At 47.2% G+C, this 19,492-nt stretch overlaps 1 protein-coding gene across 2 annotated transcripts in view; it reads left to right on the top strand.

The window, feature by feature from the left end:
* MDGA2 (MAM domain containing glycosylphosphatidylinositol anchor 2) overlaps positions 1-19,492 on the top strand; it is a 396,877-nt gene that overhangs the window by 194,864 nt on the left and 182,521 nt on the right. For both annotated transcript variants that reach the window (XM_053382658.1, XM_053382753.1), the window contains exon 3: positions 2,969-3,143. In XM_053382658.1, the coding sequence (XP_053238633.1) occupies positions 2,969-3,143 (175 nt within the window). The remainder of the gene's footprint in view (positions 1-2,968; positions 3,144-19,492) is intronic.

Raw genomic sequence — 19,492 nt, 5'->3', positions numbered from 1 at the left:
TCTTTTTGGTAAACTGCTTTGAAGTTTCCCCTCCGCAATTCATCAGCATATAATTTCATGAAATAAATAAGAAACCTCATGCCTGCCCCTGCCTGCCATCTCCTTCTGTTCTTTTCCTTCCCTTGTCTAGCTGAGATATTAAAAATAGGCAGGATATTGGCTGAAGTGTACAGATTCTACTTGGATGCTGTGAAAATGGCTTTCATCTCTGTTGAAAAATAAATGGGTGGGTTTTTGGTTTTTTTACAGTTTCCGAAACCTGTTCCCTAAGATTATTGTGTGTGCTTAAATATGTGGTGATTTGCAGACAGTGTTCTTCAACATCTCTAGAAAACAGACAATTAGATGCAGATGAGAGGTTTAGCAGAAATGTTTGAACATCTATGGCTAGCAACGAATACTAGTTTGAATATCGTTATTGCTGTGCTTCTTACTTTATTGCTTTTTATGATGGGGTTTGACAATTGAATTATATAGGTACATTGATATTTGCATTGTGACTTGTTTACCATCTTGATTTCCTGAGGATATACCGTATTTTTCGCTCCATAAGACGCACCTGACCATAAGACGCACCTAGTTTTTAGAGGAAAACAAGAGAAAAAAATATTATGTATGAAACATAATATTTTCAACGAAAATAGGGACGTCCTAAGGAAAAGCAGGACATTCTGGGGTCAAATCAGAAACCAGGATGGCTTCTGTAAATCCGGGACCGTCCCTGGAAAATAGGGACACTTGGAGGGTCTGCCAGCAGGTTCTTCATATGGTTGCATGCCACCCCAATCTTTGAGCAGTGCAAGATCCCAGGAGTTCGAGGTGCTCAGCCAGAGTTTGTGTTTCCTTTGGGAATAAGTCACAGTGAGATTGTGGGGTCTTCACAATATGTATGGTTTGTTTACACCTATATAGAACCTGGAGGAGTAACAACCAGGGCTGGGCGATGCCTGGTTTTCAACATTGTGATATATTACCGGCTAAACATCACAATACAGTGGTGCCTCGCAAGACGAAATTAATTCGTTCCGCAAGTTTTTTCTTCTTGCGAGTTTTTCGTCTTGCGAAGCACGGTTTCCCATAGGAGTGCATTGAAAATCAATCAATGCGTTCCTAGGGAAACCGCCTTCAGACCAGGTCCGGGGACAGTCTGTCCCCCGACCTCTTCTGAAGGCTGGGGGGGGGCAAAGACTTCTCCGCTGTACCGGGGCGATCTGAAAATGCTGGCGGGCGGCAGCGCAGCGTTCGCTGCCGCCGGCCAGCATTTTCAGATCGACCCGGGACAGCGGAGAAGTCTCTGCTGTCCGGGGGCTTTTAAAATGCTGGCGGGCGGCAGCGCAGCCTTCGCTGCCGCCCGCCAGCATGTTCAGATCGCCCCGGGACAGCGGAGAAGTCTCCGCTGTCCGGGGGCTTTTAAAATGCTGGCGGGCGGCAGCGCAGCCTTCGCTGCCGCCCGCCAGCATTTTCAGATCGCCCTGGGACAGCGGAGAAGTCTCCGCTGTCCGGGGGCTTTTAAAATGCTGGCGGGCGGCAGCGCAGCGTTCGCTGCCGCCCGCCAGCATTTTCAGATCGCCCGGGACAGCGGAGAAGTCTCCGCTGTCCCGGGAAGGCAGGCGGGGGGAGCAAAGACTTTTGCCCCCCGCCGGCCTTCAGAAGAGGTCCAGGACCTCTTCTGAAGGCCGGCAGTGGGCCAAAGTCTTTGCTCCCCCCCACCTGCCTTCAAAAGCCATCGGGATAGTGGAGAAACGCGCTGCACTTCTCCGCTATCCCGGGAAGGCAGGCGGGGGGGGAGCAAAGACTTTTGCCCCCCGCCGGCCTTCAGAAGAGGTCCAGGACCTCTTCTGAAGGCCGGCGGAGATTTCCCTATGGGCTTTCTTCTTGCGAAGCAAGCCCATAGGGAAATTCGTTTTGCGAAGCACCTCCAAAACGGAAAACTCTTTCGTCTTGCGAGTTTTTCGTTTAGCGAGGCGTTCGTCTTGCGAGGCACCACTGTATATCACAATGTCTGAAATAAGGATGGACCTAACGGGGTAATGTCCTGGCAACTGCTACTACTTAGGGGTCTAAAACTGATATGTGTTTCCTTACCTTTCACATATTTTTACAACTGTTATTTAATATTCCAGGGCACTAGGGGCGGCAGGAATCACGAGAGAAGTGATTTATGGCTTCACAGTTTCCCCCGCATCACACTTTTTTACACAGCATGTGAACACATCATGATGTATCGCCATGTTGAATATTATGAAACCATTATCATGGGATTGGACGATATATTGAGACATTGTCCAGTCCTGGTGACAACATCAACGCGCTCAAAAGGTCCTCCTTCTCCCATATCCACAGGCTATACAGCAGTATGCTAGAAACAGATTTAAACATATAGCAACAAGTCTACATGTCTAGGTAGGTTTGTCGAAGCAAAAACATTTCCAGGAGGTGCCGAAAACAGTACAGTGAAGTTGCCACCCCGATATCAATAGGCAGGGAGTTCCGAAGTCTAGGTCCTGCCACACTAAGAGATCGATTTCTTATAATGTAAATGTATGTTTTGTGACACTTGTGACAGTGCCAGTTCCTCAGATCAAAGCAGTCAAGTAGACTAATTATTATTATTATTATTATTATTATTATTATTATTATTATTAATTATCTATACCCTGCCCATCTGGCTGGGCTTCCCCAGCCACTCTGGGTGGCTTCCAACAAAATATTAAAATACAGTAATGCATCAAATATTAAAAGCTTCCCTAAACAGGGTTGCCTTATACAGAACAAGGTGTTCTCAAGGTACACTGGCCCCAAGTTGTTAAGGGTTTTATATACTAATGGTATCCCCTTGAACCTTGACCAGTTTCGATGGTTCACGAAACACCAGAGTGTCTCTTTTTCTGTGTCTTCAGAAAGCAGCCCTCGCTCCACAACACAAATGGGCATTCTCAAGTAACAATCTGTTTTGATGCTTGCTCAGATCAGGTGGACCAAAACAGCAGGAAGTGCCTCTGACCGGTTTCAAGACTCCAGCGTCTTCAACGAGACGTTGAGGATCGCCAACATCCAGCGACATCAAGGGGGGCGCTACTATTGCAAGGCGGAGAATGGCTTGGGCTCGCCAGCGATCAAATCGATCAGGGTCGACGTGTACTGTAAGTACCTGCTTCTGGAAGCCCCAGAGCTGTTATTTTCTCTATTGCGGTTGAGCGTCAAAGTGGCATGGCTGGCAGCCTGGAGGGAAGAGAGGGGTTGACCAGGCAGGAGGCCAGGCAGGTGGCCGGCAGAGTTTGCTAGCATTTGAACGCAACCATTTATTTTGTCCAAATATTTTATTGTTTCCACTTATTTATACGAGAAGCAACAACCAATATTCAACAATCCCACGCCCAACAAAAGCACTAAATGTTTATTTTATTGCATTTAACTGGTTCTAGACAAAGGTCTTGTTCCATAAGTTGTCATGTGTTGGTGAGCACCAAAAAGCATGTTCTGCCAATGTTGCATATGTAATAAAACTGTGCCAGGTGGATTGAAAAGTAGTGGTTTTCTCGTTTATGCCACTCTCTCGGACATGGTCTGTAGGTTTGTCTAGTAATATTGCATCTCAGAGTTGTGAGGTCCAGATCTCAAAGAGGTCTGCATTTAGGGAATCCCAATCCCTTGCAATAGTATACTGTGCTGTAGCCATTTGGTGAATAATGAGATCCTTGTGGGAAAGTTGTTCAGCAGTTTCTGAATAATATGATAGAAGTGCTATTTTAGGAACCAAAGGGATGTCTTGTTTTGTGATAAGGCCTGCTTCATGAAAGTCCATTTTCCCCAAACAGAAAGACTTTGGGGCATTCCCACCACATGTGGATAAGTGAGCCAATGGCCTTATTATTTCGTCAACACATAGCTGATACACTTTTAGTCATTTCACCAAACAATAATGGGTATATACACCATTTGTGCATAACTTTGAGTGCATTTTCATATCACAGTTCATGGAAACATAGAATCATAGAATTGTCGAGCTAAAAGGTACCACGAGGGTCATCTAGTCCAACCCCCTACAATGCAGGAATCTCAGATATGGGGAACTAGCTATCCTGGAAGAAAATGTATTCCACCCTTTTGGCCTGCATTGCACAGGGCTGCACTAGATTACTCTTTGGATTATTTGCAACTCTACAGTTCTGATGCTATGATCTTCTGCAGCTTTAAGTCACACACAGCATGAGGAAAGTCACAGGAAAGACATTCAGTATAAGGCAGATATATAAGATCTCAGCATGCGCAAAGCATTTGCCGGTATCTCTTCTCTCTCTCTACCCGAGGGTGCTGATGGGGAACGTTTTATACTTTCCCTGGAAAGGAAATTTGACCTAGTGGTGGATGAATTATCTACATTGTGTAAAGCAAAATCAGCTTATGGGGGGGGAAATGGTCGTCTTATCTTTTAAAAGAAGGAATTCTAGTCATGGTTCTGTTCTCCGCTCAGAAAAGAAGTTGACTAGCTTTTGAACAAAAGGAGTCTTAACAGATGCATGGTGAGTGTGTTTTCTTAATCTTCTTATGTGGCTGATCCTGGCAAACGCCCAAGGTCAGAAAGCGCGTGGCATGGGCCAATGGTTACTAGTGAGGTCATCAGGGCTGAGTTCTTGTGGAGAGAGCCATCCTGGGCTGGGACTGTACCGCTTTAGGCTGCAGGTGGTGGCTTGCCAGACTGAAGGCTCCTCAATGCAAACAGAACATGCCTCCATGGCATAGATCCCGGATCCTGGTGGTGGGACAGGTGCACTGAAGGACCAGGTGAGCACCCTGGGAGTCATTTTGGACTCGCAGCTGTCCATGGAGGCACAGGTCAAATCCGTGTCCAGGGCAGCTGTCTACCAGCTCCATCTGGTACGCAGGATGAGACCCTCCCTGCCCATGGATTGTCTCGCCAGAGTGGTGCATGCTCTGGTTATCTCCCGCTTGGACTACTGCAATGTGCTCTATGTGGGGCTGCCTTTGAAGGTGACCCAGAAACTACAACTAATCCAGAATGCGACAGCTAGACTGGTGACTGGGAGTGGCCGCCGAGACCACATAACACCGGTCCTGAGAGATCTGCATTGGCTCCCAGGATGTCTTGCAGAGGGTAGTTCGTACATAATGAATAAGGAAGCCCTTCCTGAAATCTTCTGTATACTGATCTGGTGCTTCCTAATCCAAGAATCCATAGAATTGAATTGTAGAGTTGGAAGGGACCACGAGGGTCATCTAGTCCAACCCCCTGCAATGCAGGACTCCTTTGCCCAACGTGGGGCTCAAACCCACCACCCTGATTTTGAGAGTCTCATGCTTGACTGGCTGATCTATCCCACCAGTCACAAGCAGGTAAATTTCTATTTACTGAATTCCTATTTATAGAATGTCATACAATTCTATGGTTTTATTTTCCCAGGAATTATGACCACCTCGCCTGCGTTTTGTCCATTACTGACCTGTGACTTATGTTCCAGCTTCCTGCCAGTCGGAACATAGATCGTTTCTCAAATTTATCCCAGAATTAGTGCATGGGCAGTTTGCAGCAAAAGTTCAGCCCCTTCGATTAATTTGCGTCCCTTTCCTGGCCTGGTTTGCTGATGCGCTCGGATGCTGAATAATAGCTGAGGCTCCTGGCGAGTGTCAGGGCAGATGGATGAAGCGTGTGATCACGCATAACATTACACCCTCTGAGATTCCTTGTTTGGCATGGCGTGTGCATCAGAAACCAGATCGTCTTTTTCAAAAATACAGAGGTGCAAAGAACGGGGGACTGAAATGTACCACACAGAGTGTGTGCATGGATGAAGATGAAGATGCACAAAATGAATAAATAAAAACTTTGCTGAAAACATAGGAATAGCTCTGCTGGATCAGACCAGAGGGGGCCCATCTAGTCCAGCATCTATTTCTCATGGTGACGAACCAGACGCCAGTCAAAAACCTGCCAACAGGATCTGAGGACAAGAGCAACACTCCTCTCCTGTGGTTTCCAGCAACTAGTATTCAGAAACATGGCTGCCTTCGGTGGTGGAGACAGAGCAGAGCTACCATAGTTAGCAGCCATCACTGGCCCTCTCTCTCCTCCATGTAGTTGTCCAGTCCCCTGTTCAAGCCATCTAGTTTGGTGGCCATCGCTGCCTCCTGTGGGAGGGAGTTTGTGATAAGAATTTTGAGGTCTTAAAGGTAAAGGTACCGCTGACCATTAGGTCCAGTCGTGGCCGACTCTGGGGTTGCGCCCCTCATCTCGCTTTATTGGCCGAGGGAGCCGGCGTACAGCTTCCGGGTTGTGTGGCCAGCATGACTAAGCCGCTTCTGGTGAACCAGAGCAGCACACGGAAACGCTGTTTACCTTCCTGCCAGAGCGGTACCTATTTATCTACTTGCACTTTGATGTGCTTTCGAACTGCTAGGTTGGCAGGAGCAGGGACCGAGCAACGGGAGCTCACCCCGTCGCAGGGATTCGAACCGCCGACCTTCTGATCGGCAAGTCCTAGGCTCTGTGGTTTAACGCACAGCGCCGCCCACCCAAGTACACCAACCAAGCACATACATAGATCAGCACAGGAAGACCGGCCTGAAACCATTTTGATTCCCAAACTGACCAAATGTTCTCCCTGCAAGGAGGGAGGGGGGTCAGGGAGCCTTCCCATTGTCTCAGGAATTGAGTAATCAGCAATTTAATGGGTGACAGACTATCAGGAAAGACAATCAGGAAAGGCAATCAGATGACCTGGCAAACAGGAAAAACAACGTTCAGATTTCTGTTTTAGACCACATTTTCTGTGATGTAGGTATCTGGGGGGTGGTCTTAGGTTACACCCCTTCTGTGATGTATGTATGATGTTTTGGGGGTGGCCTTGAGCTCCAGGGCAGGGAATTTAAAAAGTCTATATAAGGCCTTGCGCGCCATTGTTCTGGGTTCCTCTTCCCTCCTGCGTGTGGTGAGTGAGGACCCTGTTGCAACAGATCAATAAAGATCAGGCTTACTAGCTGCTTTGCTTCTCAATATTTTCTGGTTGGCGTCTGTTATTTTCTCCTACCAATAGGGAACCTACGTAAGGACTCTATATGGGCTCTTGGATACCCCATAAGGGAAAAGGGGCAGATTTTGTTTACAACAAGTTCCATAGTCCAACTCTGTACTGTGTGAAGAAGGACTTCCTTTTATGCATCCTGAATCTTCCAATGTTCAGCTTCAAGTTCTAGTCTTAGGAGAGAGAGAGGAAAACTTTTCTCTGTGTTATAAGAAAAAAACTCCTCCTTTTTGCTTTATCTAAGAGCTCATATAGAGTCCTTAAGTAGGTTCTCTATCGTAGGAGAAGATAACAGAGGCCAACCAGAGAATATTGAGAAGTAAAGCAGCTAGTAAGCCTGATCTTTATTAAAATGTTGCAACAGGGTCCTCACTCACCACACGCAGGAGGGAGGAGGAACCCAGAACATTGGTGTGCAAGATCTTATATAGACTTTTGAAGTTGCCCATCCTGTAGCCCAAGACCACTCCACAAATACCATACATGCATCACAGAAAGAGGTGTTCCCCAGCAGAAATTTGAGTGTGTTGTTTCTCTCCTGCCTGCCAGAATACCTGATCATGCCTTATCTGATTGCCTTTTCTGGGTAGCCTGGCCCTCCCTTGGAGATGGTAAATACTTAGTTCCTGAATCTCTTACACATATTGATAGTGTGCTCAGCTTAACAGATTTTGACCAAACTGCAGGAGGCAGTGGAAGACAGAAGTGCCTGGCGTGCTCTGGTCCATGGAGTCATGAAGAGTCGGACACGACTAAACAACAACAACAACAGCTTAACAGATACTTGCCAGACTGTCTTTGCAGGGAGGGGTAAGCCCCTACAGTCCAAAGACAATTAGAAAGCTTTTCCCATTTCCTTCCTCCTTGCAGAGAAATATTTGAGGTCAATTTGGGAGAGTCAAAATGGCTCCAGGATTGTTCTCCCACTATTTCAGACATGTGGCTTATGCATGTGTTTGCCTTGTACATTTAGGAACATTTATTTTTCATATATAAGACCTTAGAATTCCTATAACAACTGATATGGGGAGAAGTGTGGATAGGGGGGATTTTGCAGGCATCCTTATCTCCCATCACTCCACCTGTAACTACGATGACAGGGAGAAGGTCCAGGTTTGTTCCTTTCCGACTTGGACAAAGGCCCCCGTGAAATGCCTGCTTCCAACATCAGGCTTGCAAGGAGCGAATGCATTTGCATCCCAACAGCTTGCAAGATGAGGACGCAGGATGTTTACAAGCCTTCACCCCAGGACAGGACAACTCCTTGCTGCTCACGATTCTTTCCCAGGGCAGGGAGGGAGCGAGGCATCAAGCGATCTTCATGCAGAGCACACCGCTGACCCTTTCATCCAAAGGGCAAGCCAGTCTCCCTCCATTCCGATTGACAACTTGATTGGCAGCTCCTGCACCTCCACACCTAGCCTGCCTTTGACAGTTCTCTCCCTCCACAGGCCCCGGCATAAAAAAAAATGAAGCAAAAATTGAACACAGCAAGAATGATAACAAGACCTCCGGGAGGAAAGGGCAAATCTCGGCCAAATATTCCTACAAAGTGACTGCAATTGCAGGACTTGCACGCCAGCCAGGAGTGGGGGGTGCACATGCTTTTGTTTTTGTTTTTAAACTTCATAATAATAATAATAATAATAATAATAATAATAATAATAATAATTTTATTATTTATACCCTGCCCACCTGGCTGGGTTTCCCAAGCCGCTCTGGGCGGCTCCCAACAGAACACTAAAAACAGAATAAAACTTCAAACATTCAAACAAAAGCTTCCCTAAACAGGGCTGCCATCAGATGTCTTCTAAAAGTTAGAAATAAAATTATATACTGCTTCTATAGCAACAGGGACCCTCCCAACAGTACATATTCCTTTCCCCCTGATTATTATTATTATTATTAACATTTATATGCCACATTTTTCTCTAAAGAGCTTGAGGTCCTGCACATTGTTCTCCTGTTGTTGTTGTTTAGTTGTTTAGTCGTGTCCGCCTCTTCGTGACCCCCTGGACCAGAGCACGCCAGGCACTCCTGTCTTCCATGGCCTCCCGCAGTTTGGTCAGACTCATGTTTGTAGCTTCGAGAACACTGTCCCACCATCTCGTCCTCTGTCGTCCCCTTCTCCTTGTGCCCTCCATCTTTCCCAACATCAGGGTCTTTTCCAGGGAGTCTTTTCTTTTCATGAGGTGGCCAAAGTCTTGGAGCCTCAGCTTCAGGATCTGTCCTTCCAGTGAGCACTCAGGGCTGATTTCCTTCAGAATGGAGAGGTTTGATCTTCTTGCAGTCCATGGGACTCTCAAGAGTCTCCTCCAGCACCAGAATTCAAAAGCATCCATTCTTCGGTGATCAGCTTTCTTTATGATCCAGCTCTCACTTCCATACATCACTACTGGGGGGAAACAACCCTGTGAGGTCCATTAAGATGAGAGACGGTGAGTGGCCCAAGGCCAACTTGTGGGTTTCATGGCTGAATGGGGATTTGACCCCTGGTCTCTCAGGTCCTAGTCCAGCACTCCAACTATTAGCAGCCACCACCACTGTCTGCTTCACTTTAACTTTTAATATGTCTTTTGAAAACACTTTTAAAATAATCCTTCACTGCTTCAAAGATTGGAAAGCAGTCAAGTACCCCTATAAAAATAAATTCATTAGGACTATCAAGCAATTAAATATGTATTTTTAGATGAATGACCATCTGCTTTTACCCAATTAATCCAACTTCACACAAAAAGATGCATTTTCCAAAATGGACGTGCATTCAGCTGCCTAATGGTGCCATGCCACCCAGGAGATCACAGATGCAGAGGCAGGAAAAGAAGAGCCATTCTGTTGTCTGGAGTGGTCACTTCTTGGTTTGCATGGAGAAACCCCTTTTTAAAATCAATTTTTAAAAATTAATTTTCCACATTTATCACAAAAAAGACAAAATAAAAGACAAAACAAAGAAAAACAAATTGGACTACATTAAACTAAACTAAACACAAAGGAAAATTATTACTTCAAATACCTAAATCTCTTTACATTGATAACTGACTTCCTTGAAACCCCTCTAACTGAATTTCATTATATCACCTGTATAACAGTTCTCTAAATTCATATTTCTAATAATAATGGGATGCAGCACCAGAAGTTGTTGAGGCAGCACCAAGTGTTGAAATTTTGCGCCTATAACAACTTTGTAACCTCCCCTGCAACCCCCCTACACCATGGGGCAGCAAACTAAGGTTTGCGGGCTGGATCAGGCCCAATTGCCTCCTAGATCCGGCCCGCGGACGGTCCAGGAATCCAGGCAGCCCGCATAGCATGTGCACGCGATGGATTTTGCAACTCAGCCAGGCTTGGGGGTCAAAAGTGAGGCGGGCGGCTGCTTGAGACAAGCCCCTTCTCTGTCCATCGTGCGCAGCAATCTTTTCTTCTGGGGTGGGGAAGAGGGAAAAGGAGCCACAGTTCAGATTTCCACCTTGCAGCTGCTGGCGACTGACCTCAGGAAGGGCAGCTGCAGTGACAGGGGCACAGAGGCGCCTCGGGAGCAATGCCCGCTGGTGTCTATGGCGGCGGTGCTCCTGCCGGAGGAAGCGGTGAGCTCCTGGGTGGCTGCACTCCTAAGCAGTTCTGTACTCTCCTGGGGAAGCTTCTCGTTAGCTACACAGTGCGAGCCATGGAAAGGTAAATAGCCGCTGCCACCTCGTCTTCCAGAGAGCCAGCGTGGTGTAGTGGTTAAGAGCAGTGGACTCCTAATCTGGTGAACCGGGTTCATGTCTCCGCTCCTCCACATGCAGCTGCTGGGTGACCTTGGGCCAGTCACACTTCTCTGAAGTCTCTCAGCCCCACTCACCTCACAGAGTGTTTGTTGTGGGGGAGGAAGGGAAAGGGGAATGTTAGCCGCTTTGAGACTCCATCGGGTAGTGATAAAGCGGGATATCAAATCCAAACTCTTCTTCTTCCGTCATGCGGGGAAAATAATGTTTTTGCTTGAGCGGCGCAGGCCTGACTTAGCGTGGCCAATGGCTTTTCCCTTCACTCATGCATGCGCACATGCTCTCCAGGGCTGACAGGAATGGCGCGCTTACCTCAGCCCCCCACCCGCCTTACGAGAGAAATAAGAACTGTCAACGCGTAAATCGCAAAGGAAGCCGCGTGAGTGTATGAGGGAACGCACCCCCCCCCAAAAAAATGACATTTGGGCAACTTTGGGGTTGGTCCCAATAAGGGTTTTTGCCAAAAATGCGGGTCATAATCATGACAATGTTAGCAAATCACTCCTCCGAGGCTGTGTTTTGTGACTGGTGTAATTCACATGCTTGTCTGAGAAGAAGCGTGAGAAAAGGATACAGTCCTATCTGCATATACTTCGTATTGTTCTTTCACTTTTGTCTGTGCCTGTTCTCTCTCGGACCTGACTGAGAGAGAGGGCCATGATTCTCTGCCTGTATATAATGTAAATGAATACATAGTTTTAAATGGTGTTGGATTGAAATTGAGTGGTTTCTAGCTGTAATGATATAAAGGAACATAGATGGGAAAAAAGGGTTTGAAAAATAAGGTAATGTTATAAGCTGTAATGCTTTAAATGAAGGATTTGCTGAACAAATAACCTTAACTGGGATACAAGGAGGAGAAGTATGAGGAGGTCTGAGAAATTTGTTATTTTAAAGTATGATTTATGAACTTTATGTCTTTTTTAATGTTTTTGTTTGTTCTGTTTTTGTTTGTTTAAAAATTTGGAAAATTTAATAAATATTCTTTAAAAAAATAAAAAATAAAAATAAAGGAATACATAGTTTAGATCTATGGCTGGTCCATTCTTCTTGCTGTGCTATGCCAGAAGATTAGCATGCGTCTTTCATCTGGGAGATGTCGCTGAAGAGCACACTGGAATGAAGGGATGTGCTGTTCCAGAAATGTGCTTACCAGGAGGGTGCTCAGAAAGGTCAGGGAGACTGAGGGGGCCTCTGGGTGGCCCCAGAGCGTCGTAAATCTCAACAAATGGTAGCAGAGGATTGTTTCGACACATAGTCCGGCCCCCCAAAAGGTCTGAGGGACAGTGAACCAGCCCCCTGCTGAAAAAATTTGCTGACCCCTGCCCTACACTATGCCGCTTGTTACGGAAAAATCTAGGCATGAGGCTGCTCAGTTCCCCAGCTGGTCGGGCAGAGCCCACAGGTCCCTGCGGAATAAAGGAAGGAGTCCAGCCACCAACCGGAGCAAATAGCTGTAGACCAAAGTTTATTGCGCAACAGGTCCAAAGAGGAATTTTGAACCCAGAGGATGGGGTGACAAGGACTTTTAGAAGTTTCTATCTTATCCCAGCATACAGTTCATTAAACATTATCACTACATCATTGCTACATCAGAAAAGGGGAGGGTTATACATGACATGGGTGGCGCTGTGGGTTAAACCACTGAGCCTAGGACTTGCTGATCAGAAGGTCAGCGGTTCGAATCCCCGCGACGGGCTGAGCTCCCATTTCTCAGTCTCTGCTTCTGCCAACCTAGCAGTTCGAAAGCACATCAAAGTGCAAGTAGATTAATAGGTACCACTCTGGTGGGAAGGTAAATGGTGCTTCCATGCGCTGCTCTGGTTTGCCAGAAGCGGCTTAGTCATGCTGGCCACATGACCTGGAAGCTGTACACCGGCTCCCTTGGCCAATAAAGCGAATTGAGCGCCACAACTCCAGAGTTGGTCAGGACTGGACCTAATGGTCAGGGGTTCCTTTGCCTTTACCTTTAAACATGATTAACATAGGAGGAATGTGTTGGAGCAACAGGCGGATACAGGATATGTATTGCGAAGTACATTCAAAGCACCTACTACAAAGGGACAACAGAACTTTGGTTTGCATAGTCTGCCACCTGGGCAAGTGCCTTTGCCCAGCGATTGACACCTGTGAGTACCTTCCTGTGAGTATGTGACCTCCCGCTTGAGGGATTATGGGGGGACCGAGTGGTTTCCAAGTCCTTGGCCAATGAAGCAAATTGGTGGTGGTTTGAAGGAAACTGGCAAAGGAGTTGATCTTATATGATTTTTAAAGCTAGGTAACTTCCCTGAGCTGTCACGTCGAAAGGATACCTTTATGCATAATATTTATGACATTTCACAACTTTAAACATGTGCCCCCCCCGTAACTTCCGTAACACACTGTAAATAGATAAGTAAAGTTCTTAAGAGGGACGCGGGTGGCGCTGTGGGTTAAACCACAGAGCCTAGGGCTTGCCGATCAGAAGGTCGGCGGTTCGAATCCCCGCGACGGGGTGAGCTCCCGTTGCTCGATCCCTGCTCCTGCCAACCTAGCAGTTCAAAAGCACGTCACAGTGCAAGTAGATAAATAGGTACCGCTCCGGCGGGAAGTTAAACGGTGTTTCCGTGGGCTGCTCTGGTTCGCCAGAAGCGGCTTAGTCATGCTGGCCACATGACCCAGAAGCTGTCTGCGGACAAACGCCGGCTCCCTCGGCCTATAGAGTGAGATGAGCACACAACCCCAGAGTCGTCCGTGACTGGACCTAAGGGTCAAGGGTCCCTTTACCTTTAAAGTTCTTAAGCACAGTGCAGAGTCTAGATCTGGGACTACAAAGGAACTCTCTTCCTCTCCAGGGTCTCTGAGGGTCCTGCATGATGTTGGAGGCAGAGCAGAGGCAGGAAAAGAGAGCAGCTGCTGGCATCTTGATTCACAACGATCCGCAACATCTCTGGCCCCCAGCCTCCTGGTCCTCAGAGAACCAATTACCACCATAACAAATAAAAAAAAGGTTGTAATACAGAGATGAGGCTCTCTCTCTCTCTCTCTCTCCCTTGTTCACCCCCCAAGCACAGAGAGGCATTTTCCTGAAAAGCCAATATTATTATCTTATATGTTCCCCCACCCCCATCCTGGGCAGAGCAACGCCTGAGATTTGTGCTCCCTTGCAGCGAGGGAGGTAGCAGGAACTGCTGATTGCAAACCAAGCCCAGTCTCTGAAGGGGAATGCCTGGTTTAGCATTCCTCCAGCAACCAGCCCTCTTCTTGCAACGGCTTGCCAGCCTAGGTGCATCCTTCGCAACGTTCAGTTCTCCGAACTGTCAGTGCAATGTCTGCAAAAAATAAAAAATAAATGCAGGTGTTGGTGAAGCAAATGTACAAAAATGCCTTAAATAGGGGAAATGCTTAGCAAAAAAAATGTGCATTTTAGGACTGGTGCATTTTTAAGGGGGTTTAAAAAAAATAATGCAAATTTACCTGGAAATATGAAGAACTGAACTTATGACCAGAAACGGGAGAAACTGAAAGAATCTCCTGGTCTCTTTCCATTCTGCTCCTGCAATGATCACCTGCCCCAGGAGATCTGAAGCAGGACTTTGCACATTTCAAGCATTTCCCGATTGCGTGTCGAGGTCCCCAAGCCACCCCTCAAATAACTCACAACCTTGTTTAAGGTTTTTGGCATAATTTTGGCCACAACTTTATTAAAATACATAGCAGTGAGTGGTTGTTTAGGCATTGGTTAAGACTATCTGTCCCCCCCGCCTGGGGACAGAACTGACCCCGAACTCCCTCAGAAGCCAGTTAAGGGAAAACAATATTGGGGAGCGAAGGAGCTGAGTCACAGGCCCTCACCGCTCACCCCCATTCTCCCCAGGGCTTGCCGGCCCTGGTCCCATTTCAGGGATTTGCACGAAATCATGACAAGCCCCTGGATTCCTTTAACGGAATTCCCTTCCGCAGCAGCACTGGAGGGGCAGGCCCTGCTGATCCTTACCCCTCCTCCAACCAATTGATAACCAATGCCTAACCGCAACCTTACAGATTGTGACGATTTGCTACGCAATGGGCAAAAACCAAATGGCAAGCTGCATGTCCTGAATTTAAAACCTCCGATCCTTCCCACCAAATTGCAACAAACAATTTTCCCCAGCAACCCAGCCCCACCAATCAATTGCCAGGGGTCAGTTTAACCACCCTGCCTGGCAACAGAGGGGTGACTCAGTGGACCTGTCCGCAACACGTGCTCTCTTTTCAGGGAGAACACGCTCTCTCTGAACACCCAAACTAATGGCAAAGGGTTGGTCTGGATGAACCCCTGGGCCCCTCCTAACTCTGCAATTCTATGATATAGCTCTGCACACATGAGGAAAGTGTAACTGTCAGAGCTGCCCGAGGTCCCAGCTCACAAAGGACCAACGCTGCTTCGTTGTTTAGTATAAAAGTCTTTATTGAAGTTCAGTTCACTTCCACAGCCGCAGCGTGCAGCACTACATCTCAAACTCTAGACCGCCGAAGCTCCATCTGAATCTCCTCCCCCCTGACACCCGTTTAAGACTCTAGCCTTGCTCCACCTCTTCCTTTGTTCTTTCCTCCTCTGGGTCCGCCTGCCCGTCGGGGTCTCGCCCTTCCTAGACTCTTCTGACGCTGAGTCCCCTGACTCTTCCCCCTCCCTCCGTCGGGCTTTAGGACCTGGCTCCCAATCCGGGTTTCCTGCTGTCCCGTGCGCCTGTACATTTGAACTTGGCGCGCGCGCGCAGCCTCCCACTTTCCTTCTGACCGTTACACTGCTGTCACTGCTCCCCCCTTCGGGGAGGCTAGCTGGAACTGACCTCCCCTCCGTTTCCCCACTTTCCGATGGAGGCGTGGTCAGCCCTGACTCATCTTCTCTCCCCGCTGGAGGAGAGGCTGGTCCTGACTCATGTGACTCTTCCCCCCCACTGCGCTCTGGTGGGGGAGCTGGTCCTGATCCCCCGCTGCTGCTTTGGGAGTCCCCTCTGGTCCCTTGTTTATGGAGCGTCCTCCCTGGGACCCCCTTTGCCCTGACCATCGGCGCCCCCTTCTGGGAATCTTCTGATTCGCTGGAGAAGCTCATGGAATCTCTCAGGTCACTGTCATACTCCCCTACGCTCCCCTCGGATTCCTCCCCTTCGCTCTCCATTTCCTCTCTCCCCTGTGCTTCTGCTCCTGAGCCCCTGACAGTAACTGATTTTTTTTATTTAAAAAGTGAACACATCACCTGTAAACAAATGAGAATTACAAGCTACTGAATGTTTTTTAAATGAGAATCCATTATTATCTTTTTTATCATCTCTGATTTAGAAATGGGGGGTTGATATTTCAGATCACCAATTGCTCAAAGCTACACAGGGAGCCTATATCGGACCAGAGATTCAGCTTGCTTGAAGTCCAGCAGAAGCAAACTGCACCAGAACAAGCTCACAGTAGATTTTTTTTTTTTTAGTTACAAATTAATGGACTGGAGAGCTCATTTGCATTTTGTCTCCATTTGGAAAAGAACTAATTAATATGTTTTATTGAGCTAATTGCAGTGCCACCAGCCTTTGTGGGAGGGGGAAAAATAGGTCTCAGGGATGTGTTTCCAGAAAGAAAAATCTTACTGCTAACATGCGTGACTAATAATGGATGTAGCTCTGTTAAAAAATTAACCACACTTTAATTAAATGAACATTGCAAAGATACCCATTGTAGCAGGCCTTCCTGATTTAAAGTCCCCCGGGGCTGGCCTGCCATTGGTTATATGAGGCGAGGCAAAGGCTCATTAAAAGAAAAAGAAAAAACACAACCCCAAACACCTGCCAATCACTTCTTGTCCTTCAGCCTCTGCTAATGATCACTCACTGCAAGGAGGCTCCAAGTTCAGAACTAGTTACCGTGAAAGAAGGATTCCCCACTTTGAAACGAGGGAGAATTGCCCCAGTTTTAAACTAAAATAAAGTTTACAAACCTTCCTTGAAGGTTTTTAAGCAGAGGATGGATGGCCATCTGTCCTGGAGGCTGAGATTCCTGCCTTGCAAGGGGGCTGGACTAGATGAATCTCAGGGTCCCTTGCAACTCTACCATTCTGTGATTCTATGAAAGCGTGTAGAGAAATGTTTTGCTTCCCCTCTCATAACACTCAAACACATGGGCATTCAAGGAAGCCGAATGTTGGAAGGTTCAGGAGAGCTAAAATAAAGTTCTTCTTCAGAGTTAAGCTGTGGAACTTCCTGACACAGGAGGAAGTGATGGCCACCAATTTAGATGGCTTTATAAGAGGATAAATTCACGGAGGAGATGACTACCAGTGGCTATCAGCAGGGCTGTCTTTACCCGGGGGTGCAAGGGTTGCAGGGCACACGGGCGCCAAATTCTGGGGGGCGCCAGGCGCTGAAGCCGCCTAAGCTCTTAACTATCTATCTGTTATGAAATAATAAATAATTTTGATCAAGCTAGAAAAACAAAATACATATATACCTGGGTATTACCGAAATGTATACCTGCTGTTTCACTAAAGGACTTTCGACTTTGTGCGCTCGTTTATCAAAGATGCGCCGCGCCAGTGGTGACGCTTGTCATTCACAATGGTGGCACTTGTCAGATGAGGCAACAACAGCGCTTGTCATTCTCAGTTAATTTGGGGGCTAAACTAAATTTGGGGGCGCTGGGCGGATCTTTGCACCCCGGTGACGCATATGCTAAAGACTGCGCTGGCTACCAGCCACAAGGGCTGGGCTGCGCATCCATTGTCTTGCTTGTGAATCCCAGTTGATGGAAACCACAGGAGGGGAGAGTTGCTCTTGCGCTTGAATTCTGTTTGTGGATTTCCCATGGGAATGTGGCTGGTTGCTGTGAGAACAAGATGCTGGACTAGAGAGGTCAGTGGCCTGATCCAGCAGGCTCTTTTCATGTCCTCATGTCCTTAGTGTGTCAAGTACACACAAGAGGCAGCCATTTTTTAAATAAGATCCCCTATTCCCAACAGTGGTCCAACCAGTGCAGGATTTACGTATAAGCTATATGCCCCTGCCCACCTAGCAGTTTGAAAGCACGTCAAGTGCAAGTAGATAAATAGGTACCACTCCGGCGGGAAGGTAAATGGCGTTTCTGTGCATTGCTCTGGTTTCACCAGAAGTGGCTTAGTCATGCTGGCCACATGACCCGGAAAAACTGTCTGCAGACAAATGCCGGCTCCTTCGTCCTATAGAGCGAGATGAGCGCCGCAACCCCAGAGTCGTCCGTGACTGGACCTAACGGTTATGGGGTACCTTTACCTTTAAACAAGAAAATCTTAGGGTCACACTCTCTTGTGAAGTCCCCAAAAAAGTTTAAAGGGGGGAAAACTGGGTGTAATTCAACAATAACTTTGATAAAATACATATTTTGTTATGTGCAAATGGCTTTAGACACCTATGAGGTCCATCAATGACAATATAGCATATATTCCACACAAAAAACAGTGACAATTTGTTGTTGACAAAGGACAGCTGGATATATCAAGGGCCCTGTTACCTTCAGGAGCTTAGGGCCTCATCAAACCCAAATCTAGCCCTGGTTCCAGTCCCGCCTCCTATGCTGAATTAAACAAAAGGGGGCATAATAATATTTCGCCAAATCTTCTTTCGACGGCGATACGATTTGGGTATCTACCTTGGATGGATATTGAAAGTGGCATTGCAATAAGAAGGCTGGCCTGTCTGCAGAGAGGCCAAAGGAAACTCGACTCCGAAAGGTAGCATGGAAATTAATGAGGCAGCTGAACTATATTTTCGGTCCCCGAATTGGATCTTAATTGCTGCAGCTGGGAGAGAGTTACAACCCTCTGTAGGGACATTTGCTGGAAGCAAGGCTTTAGATTACACTCCCGGCAAAAGGTACAGAATCCAAAGGCCGTGAGGCAGGAAAAGGTTATGAAACTCATTGCCCTGGGCATCACTATGCTCAGGTTTGCAGCTCGATCCTATATATGATTACTTAGGAGTAAGTCTTGCACCTCGGTGACTGGGCAGAGAGACACAGCTTTGAGTTTGCTGAGCAGAAATTTTCTCGCCCAAGGAAGCCCCGGAGCTGAAATCCTGCAAGCAATTCTCCAACGGAATTCTCAGGAGTTTCTTCAAACTACAATTTGTTATGTATTTTGTATTCTCATTGCCAACAAAGGTCCGTATAGTAAAAGCTATGGTTTTCCCCCAGTAGTGATGTATGGAAGTGAGAGCTGGATCATAAAGAAGGCTGATCGCCGAAGAATTGATGCTTTTGAATTATGGTGCTGGAGGAGACTCTGGAGAGTCCCATGGACTGCAAGAAGATCCAACTTCTCCATTCTGAAGGAAATCAGCCCTGAGTGCTCCCTGGAAGGACAGATCCTGAAGCTGAGGCTCCAAGACTTTGGCCTCCTCATGAGAAGAGAAGACTCCCTGGAAAAGACCCTGATGTTGGGAAAGATGGAGGGCACAAGGAGAAGGGGACGACAGGGGACGAGATGGTTGGACAGTGTTCTCAAAGCTACCAGCATGAGTTTGACCAAACTGCGGGAGGCAGTGGAAGACAGGAGGGCCTGGCGTGCTCTGGTCCATGGGGTCATGAAGAGGCAGACACGACTAAACGACTAAACAACAACAACAACAATTCTCCTTTTGCATTTTTCTGTTGTTAACTGTCCTCAGAACTTCAGATGAAGCGTGGTAAACAAAATTAATAAATAAATGA

The sequence above is a fragment of the Podarcis raffonei genome, chromosome 1 (assembly GCF_027172205.1).
Source record: "Podarcis raffonei isolate rPodRaf1 chromosome 1, rPodRaf1.pri, whole genome shotgun sequence".
NCBI lineage: Eukaryota > Metazoa > Chordata > Lepidosauria > Squamata > Lacertidae > Podarcis > Podarcis raffonei.
Note: the sequence above shows the minus strand (reverse complement) of the source record. Positions and strands in the feature narration are given on the sequence as shown.